General features: G+C 52.9%; 1 protein-coding gene across 1 annotated transcript in view; it reads right to left on the bottom strand.

The window, feature by feature from the left end:
• Positions 1-434: 434 nt before the first annotated feature.
• Positions 435-7,996, bottom strand: part of PPM1M (protein phosphatase, Mg2+/Mn2+ dependent 1M) — a 16,341-nt gene continuing 8,779 nt past the window's right edge. Inside the window, exons 3-12 of the mRNA XM_085302570.1 lie at positions 6,990-7,065; positions 6,456-6,697; positions 5,473-5,727; positions 4,898-5,010; positions 4,499-4,583; positions 4,001-4,119; positions 3,422-3,485; positions 2,365-2,472; positions 1,744-1,892; positions 435-1,474 (exon numbers count right to left, since the gene is read on the bottom strand). Coding sequence (XP_085158696.1) covers positions 1,327-1,474; positions 1,744-1,892; positions 2,365-2,472; positions 3,422-3,485; positions 4,001-4,119; positions 4,499-4,583; positions 4,898-5,010; positions 5,473-5,727; positions 6,456-6,697; positions 6,990-7,065 — 1,359 coding nt within the window. The 3' untranslated portion in view covers positions 435-1,326. The remainder of the gene's footprint in view (positions 1,475-1,743; positions 1,893-2,364; positions 2,473-3,421; positions 3,486-4,000; positions 4,120-4,498; positions 4,584-4,897; positions 5,011-5,472; positions 5,728-6,455; positions 6,698-6,989; positions 7,066-7,996) is intronic.

The following is a 7,996-nucleotide window of genomic DNA, read 5'->3' on the forward strand; positions in this document are numbered from 1 at the left end:
AAATACAAAAGACTTGTTTTAGCATTTCTGAAGCAAAAACTCCCCTACGGTTTTCTAATGCATTTTTTTTTTTTAATCTCAGGTATGTGTAAAACCTCTGATAAGATTAAAGCTGTTGGAAGAAGATACTGTGAGAAACCTGTTTTTAAACATAAGGACTTTCATCCTTATGGAACTGGAGCACTTTACAGATAAATACTAGGGTTTGTCTGTTTCACTGGGCAATGTTGCAGCTCATATAAGTGAATAATGAAAACAAGAATGGGGGGTTATAGAAGATGGGAGGCTTGTCCAGACCTGAATTTACCTGCCTAATGAACAGGCTGAAAAACAGATCTTTGTGGTTTAAGGCACAACTCGATATGGCACGTCTTGTGCACTGCCATCCCTGTTGATATAATGAGCATACCATTTGTGATGCAGCACTCCAGACAAATTTGAAAAACTCCTTTATTTTACTTGCAGGTCTCCTAGTAAATGAGCTGATGTACTTAATTGCTTGAGTTCTCATCAGTGCTACTGCTACAAAAACAGCCTCACTGTGAATGACAAATTACCTGAATGAACAGAAAGCTGTTGAGTGTTGATTTGTTAGAAATACGTACACTGCATTACTTGCCATATACTTAAAATGTTCTTAAATAATGCCAAGGCACGTATCTTTATACAGGAGGTTCCTGTACACTTATGTGTAGCTTCATCTGGTAACTGCATCTTCTGTTTTGAAATAGTGCAGCTTAGAAGAAGAAACTTTCTCGACTGGAAGAGCTCTGGGTAACTGCTTCTGCTTCAGCTTTTGGGTTGCCTTAGGCAGGCATGGCCATATGTAATGCTGTCTTCGCAGTAACACCCAGTCTTTCAGTGGATCTTGTGTTACAGCGAATGGCTGAAAGGGATACCTGTAGCATATGCATACAGTTTTATAAAACTTAACCAAATTCAACTCTGATTAAAATCCAGCTCTTGAGGAGTATGGCTGGATCTCTTGTGCAAACTAAAAGGTTGGGGGGTGGCCACTAGAATCTGGATTTGAGGCTAACTGCTGTGAAGATGTTAGAAACACAGTGCTCTTCAGCTTCTGTGGCCACCTTTGAATTTCTCATTAGCACAACAAAGAGAAGGGAGTAAGAGGAATGATTTGTTGCCCACTTGCGCGTTCATAAAGAGTTCATTTTCTTGTTGATCCTCTTGTGTGTAATGTTGGCTGTGCGTTTTCAGGTTCCACGTGAGGTGGTTTTACTGGAAAAGTGTACGTGCACAGCGGACATCCCTCAGTCTTACTTTGATGCTGAATAGCACCGCAGGAAGAGAGCACTACCATCCATGCTAACAGTCTGCATCCCTGTTGTGCAGTGGGATGACAAACACAGAAATGTCATCATAGGATGCTTCGTGGCTGTCATCCAGCATCCACTGGTGGCCTGTTTTCTTTCCTCTCGCTCTGCATACCAAGTGCTTGGCCAGTTCTGAAAACCTGTGGGTGGAAAAGTCGTGAATTTTTGTTTAACACAACACTTCTGTAAGAGCAATACTAAGATAAGGCTTTGCATTGTCAACATACTGTATTTCTTAGGAGATCAACTTTATTGTTGCTACTTTAGGATGGGGAAGAGTAGGAGTCGGTCCCTTCTGAGTCATGAAAAAGTGCTCTGCCTGCTGGAGTTGACCTAGATGCCAAGTGATCTAAGGCTGGTTTTGCTTAGAACAGGTTCTTTAGAAGGGGAATGGCAAGACTGGTGTTACCTGTGGGGATCTGTCCTGTTTTCTGCAAGGAAGCTCCTGGCCATATGGGCCACCTCGTTGTTGCCCAGAACATCCCAAAGGCCATCAGTTGCCATGATAAGGACATCATCTTCCTTAACGTCATGCAGTGCAAAGTCAAATACATTCACCTGGAAAGCAGCAGGAGTGAATCAGAGGATTTTCTCGCATATGAGAATTCTAGATATTTACCAAGGGTTGTCATGTTTCCCCTATTGCATCTGGCTTTGGGAAGCTTTTAACAATCCTGTTAAATCCTTTGTTTCCCTGTGTAAGGGTAATCACAGGCAGCAAAACTCTTCCAGCATGTGAGCATTATCTTGTTGTGGTCAGGATGCCGGAAGTAACTTCAGTTGCTGCTGTGTCACGGGAGAGGGCAGGGTGGTGACTCTGTTCCCTTGACAGATGACTTAAATCATCACAGTGCCGTGACTATTTTATGTTGCCCTGTTAGGAACTCTTGGGGAAGCACACAGAGAGGCAGGGGGAGGAAAACAGGACAAGACAGAGACCTACCAGGTCTGTAAAATGTGGATATTACAGAGGGGGAGAAGCGTGTTTAATTCCATCACCAACCTGTAATTTCCACGTGTTGTGACTAACCTTAGGAATGCAAGAGAGGAAAGGTTTGACTTCAATGTTGGTGTCGATGACTTTGAGTTGATGATCCCCTAGCCCTCGAGAGACAGCCAGAGTCCCCAGCAAGCGAGCCTGGCTCCAAACAAAGCAAACCAGCATTGAAAATTAGAATAGATACGTGGCTTGCCCTGACTGATCTATGTGTTTGCCTGTATGACTGTTTTCCAAGGATCACTCAAAACAGTCCCTGGAGACCACAAGAGGTGAAGTGGAGACAAGACTGCCTGCACATGAACAGCCCCTGATGGCAGCAGCTCATGCTGTTGGACCCTGCTGATAAGCTCAGGAGTTTCAGCCTGGTGGAGGTAGCATGTACTCAGTGTAATGCTTCAGACCTCAAGAAGCCCATGGCTGCATCTGCTTTTGATTTTGAGTAGCATGGGAGATAATTTGGGTAGGTTTGAAGGAAACAATCCTTTCTCTTTGTGCAGGTGGTTCTGCACTGAGCCCTTGCAAAGGGGATGGCATATGGATTATAGCACTGGAGGAGGTGACAGCACTTCCTCCTGCCTGATGGCAGCGTGCACGCACTGTGCGTGTCCAGTCACTACTTCTCCCCTGCCTCCCTTCTCCAGACTGCTTTTCTCAGCCTCTTCTCTAGAGAGAGTTTGTAGGAGAAGCACTGGTTACAGCTGGAGGTGGTGAGATCTGCTGATGGCATGTGGAGATGACAGCTGAAATGAGGAGTTGTGCACATGAGGAGACTAGGAAAGGCCAGGCTGGCTGGCTGCTCTACTAGAAGGTATAGGAGCAACCCCTCCTCTCCCCAGCAGCCTGGTTTACGCTGGCGTCGTCTCGCTCTGCTGTTGCTAGTAGGCAGCACTGTGCTAGTGCGGGGAGCTGTTGTTATCAGGGCAGGGCGCAGCTGTGGCCTGCCCCATGCAGGAGAGCCCTGGAGCACTGTGCTCTGCATCACCAGTGTGGTGGGAGTGCTACAGTGCGTGATGGTGAGCGACGGGTGCTCTGAGCACCCCCAGGAGACTTGCCTCTGCCTTCCCGGTGTGTAAAAACATTAAGCTACCTGTTTCCCGTGACCATGGACAAGAGGGTACTTGAGGTCAGCTTTCTCCACCATCTTGTATCCCCTAGAACAGAGGATTCAGCATTGATCTGGAATTTGTCTGACTTGAAGGTACAACTCAGTTTGAGCACTTCAACTGTTATTTGACCTTTGGGGTGCTCCCACTCACAGGGAGTTCTGTGAGGGAGAGACGAGGTGACTTGCTTAAGCAGATGCAGTGCAGAATGACGCCCTTGCTAAATGCCCAACTCTTCCCTCTCCTCTTCCTCCCTAACTGGAACTTGCACAAGGCTGGGGCTCCTTGCCCCTGCCCCACGTTGCAGGAGCCCAGAAGGACCCTGTCTCACAGCTGTTCCCTGACCTCCCTGCAAAGGCCCAACTCCTACAGGCATGGGAGCTGTTTCTCTGTAGCCACCCACAGTGTCACTTGTGGGATCTGGCAGAGCTCTGCATCATCAAGCCAGCTCTTCTCATCAGTTCTGGATTCACACACCCCTTCTCCTCCCCATCATTACTAACAGCTAAAACTGCTCTGTGTGGCACTGCTGCCCTAGATCTTCTCATGCAGAAAGGACTCACCAGCCCTCCATGAAGTAATCTCGGTACAGGACTTTCTGGCCCACGTCATCTCCCTTCAACCTCCGTGGAAACTCAAAGCGTGTAAACTCGTCATCTAGGAGCTTGGGGAAAAGAAAGGCCTGGAGAAGGGAACAGAGGCATGAGGATGGACAGATTCTGTTCTGGAGGAGATGGGCACTAAGACTACATACTGCTCCTGCCGTGAGACTGGCATCCCTGCCTGCTAATGGAGACAGCCTGAGAACAGCACTGGGAAGCATATTTGAAGGTTATGGGACTTTGGAGGCACACCTGGAAGTGAGCCTCTCCAGTACTTAAAATGTGTCAGTTGAATCTTGCTCCTAACCCTCCAGGGCTAGTGACAGATGAAGTTCTGGCCACATTGTGCTTACTGCAACCTTCAAGGAAGCAAGTTGTGCTCTTGTCACAAGCTCTCCCTGACCCTACCCTAGTGAGGGGCTCAGCTGGATTGCCTGATATGTGAACGGAGTCACTCACCAAGTGCTGGATTCGCTGCCTCTCTGTCTCAGGTGTAAACTCACAGCTCATGGGCACGATGTTGTCCTTCAGAACAAGAATTGCCCTGCAAGGGGGAGAAGTAGTGAGCTGAGCAGTGTCCTCCTCTGCATCACTCACTGCGGACCCATCTCCATGACCTCTTGCTAAGGCTAGCCCCAGGGCAGAGCAACGCCAGACAACAGTGCTTCAACACTGCGCTCGTGCATGTCTCCATCCATCCGACAGGTCCTGTGGCAGGTACCGGGGAAATGTCTGGACAGCTGTGCCCCCGCACACAGAGCTGTACGTTCACCTTTCATGGGATTAAGTAAGACAGTGTGAACCCTGCTTCCTTCCCAGCTCCTGCCCCCAGCAACATCCCCTTTACCGTGGGCTCACCTGCTGTCCCCAGCATTAGCCACATACAGCTTTCCCTGGAGGTAGAGGGCTGCCAGAGCTGTGCAGCCTCCAGTCTGGTTAGTAGCTTCCATCTCCTGACCAATTACTTCATCCTGTTGGTTTAAACAACAGAGTGTTGCAGAGTGGTGTGAGCTGGATTTTCGCAGCTGCCTTGTGCCTCTTAACAGAAATCCTGAGCAATAACTGACTGCGGATAGCCCCAGGAAACCAGAATGGTGAAAGACAATATTGCTCTGGTACAACCAACAAAGCTGCTACTGGACTGGATACTAAGCACTGCTTGTAGAAGCAGCGGGGGAGTTCTCAAAGGCAAAGGAAGAGCAGGTACGCTATTTCTGTAGGGAGTCTGGCAACGGCCACTGTCTAGCCCTGAGGAAACGTATCCCCTGATATTTGGACAGCAGCAGGAGCAGGGCTTAGCGACAGGCAGAGCTGCTGTGCTTTGCTCTGTGTCTGCACTGCTATCGCCTACGCTGCTGCCCACCCGGGCAGCGAGGAGGGGCAGCCTCCGGCTGCTGGCGGCAGTGGGGACGGCGCCCCGAGGGAGAACTCACGCATTCCTGGAAGGCGTTCTCCAGCGCTCCCACCACCATGGCTTCTGCGTGGATCTGCTTCTCCTGCACGAACTGGGGGTCGCTGTCGCAAACGCAGCGGCCGCTCAGATGCATGGGGGGATGCGGTTCTGTGATGCCTCCTGCGACCTCCTCCAGCTTCTGCTTGATGCAGTAGTGTAAATAGTTGGAGGCAATGATGGCAGCTTCTGGGCCGCCGTGGCCATCAAACAGCGCCCAGTAGGAACAAGTCAAATACTGCAGTGGGGAAGAGAGACAAAACAGTGAAGGGGAGCTGCAGCTAGGGGGAACAAACAGGGGGCTTGGAGTGAGGCCATGTAAATAGCAGAATCGCAGCCAGGCCTCTGCTGGATGTTTTCAGCCTGGCTCTTTTACCCCAGCTGCCCTTGCCTTAATCCCCTGCACAGCACAAACTCATGTGACACACATTTGCTGCTCTCCCAGGCCTGCAAATGCATCATCATCTGAGCTGCTGGATTCACAACCACAGCTGAGTGCATCGCCCAAACTGTCCTTTCTCTGCGTTTTAGGGAAGATGGGCTGCCCCTGTTCACTGAAGAGGCAGAGCTGTTCCGTCTCCGTAAGGTGAGAGTACTGGTGTGCCCGGTTTATGCTGCCATCTCGGAGTAACACTAACTAATGTACACAGGGCCTTAAAAGCAGAACAAGGGGAGTGAAGGGACAGGGCCAAGAAAATGGGCCGGGAAAAGAGCACTGGCAGCTGAGCAAAGAGAGAGGCAGCAGAATACAAGAAATAAGTCTGACCAAATACATGCACAGGCAGAGCTGGGCCTTTCCTGGCCAGTCCCAAGTACGCAGGCCCCCAAAACACATCCGAGTAAGGGATTCAGCCTTTGCCCTGCTGGGTGTGTAGGACTGATGGGGCAACCCCACATTTCCCGCAGCCTCAGATGCGGACCAGGGCCTGCAGCAGAGTGAGGGCAGCCAGACTGCAGGCTACGTACCTGCGTGGAGCACAGGATCAGCCATTCCTCGTCCTCCTCCAGGCCCAGCTCTCTCCTCCGGATGGAGATTTGACAGCACGCTGCCTGGTCCTCATTGAATTCTGACTTCTCGGCATTGATAACCCTGTGGGTGCAAACGCTCCAGGTAAGACGCGATAACGTACTGAACCTCGCCTGTTCCCAGCCAGCTGCTGGGAGTGATGTTACACAGCTACAGCAAACTGGTGGACCTGGGAGAGATCCTCAGCTCCTTCCTTTCACTCCTGCACTTGCTGATCCTTCAAGGATCAGTTTGGCAGGAACCTAAACAAGTCCTTTATGCACGGCTGGGAAAAGCTTGGCCAGGGAGACACGGACTTACAGGGCAAGAGTGGTTTGGAGCACCCAGCCCTCAGGCAACCCTTGGCAGCAGCCGTGGCAGGAGCTAGGTAGTGCTATTTCCTTGGTGACACAGTGAATTGCAAAACTGCTGTCACTGTTCTTCCTTCCAGCATTGCTTATGCTTGTCCTAGGGTAGACGTTTGCCTCCCTCACGCAGCTCATCTCTCTGCGTGTTGTAATCCCACAGCCGCGGGGCCATGATGGGGTCCTGCCGTGACTGCCCTGGGCCCTGCTGGGACCAAGGGACGGCTCCCGACTCACGGATTTCAAGACAAGTATCTAGACTTTGGGGGTGGCAAAGGCACCTGGCTGGGACAGCCTTGCGAGGTGTAAGCTATCCTGCCAGCTGTTCACTTCCAAGTTCCCCATAGGCCTTCGCGCGGCCCCTCCTTCCCGGCCCAGCCTGGAAAACGTGGGAGGAACAAGCACTGGGATCTTTTTTTGCTCAGATCCTAGATCGTCGATCCAGCAGCTAATGGAGGCGACCTGGGGCGGGTTACTGTGCCCCAACCGGCGCCAGGCAGGGCCAGGGGGCAGGGAAAGGACGCGGCCGGGACAAACCTTCGGTGCTGCCGTGCCCAGGCCCACCCCCTGGGCGCAGAGCGGGCAGCCTCTGCACTGCTCGCCTTGAGGAAGCACCTGGGGTTTTGCTTTCCAAGCTGCGGGGCAGTGCTGTGAGCCTGCAGCACGGCCCCGCGAGGCCACGAGAGCGGTGGGAGGCTCGGGGACAACAGGCGCGGGAGGAGTCAGGGCTGACGTCCCCAAAGGGGAGCCGCGGTCCGCGGGAGCAGAAACTCCGCGCGCTCTGCCAGGCTCTGCTGCTCGGCATCCGCCACCTCCCAGAGCCGACGGCAGCCCCAGGAGCGCTCCGGCCTGGACGGGGCGGGGGGCCGCCGCTCTGCCGGGGCGGCTCCGCTCCCCTGCCCGGCTGGCCGCGCGCGCCGGGCCGAAGAGCTTGGGCTGGCCCCGTCCCCGGAGCACGGGGCCCTGCGGAGCGGGCGGCGGGCTGGGCGAGGGGCCGCGGCCCGGGCCTGGCCAGCGGGGCTCCTTCCTGCCCCCCGGAGCTGAAGCTTCGCGCCCCGGCCGCTGGCCCTGAGGGGGAGGCGCGGGGGGCTGGAGGGCGGCGCGGGGGGCCCCGAGGGCAGGAAGGAGCAGGCCGC

Source organism: Rhea americana, unplaced genomic scaffold (assembly GCF_003343005.1).
Source record: "Rhea americana isolate MKP2758 unplaced genomic scaffold, rheAme1 scaffold_19, whole genome shotgun sequence".
Taxonomy (NCBI): Eukaryota; Metazoa; Chordata; class Aves; order Rheiformes; family Rheidae; genus Rhea; species Rhea americana.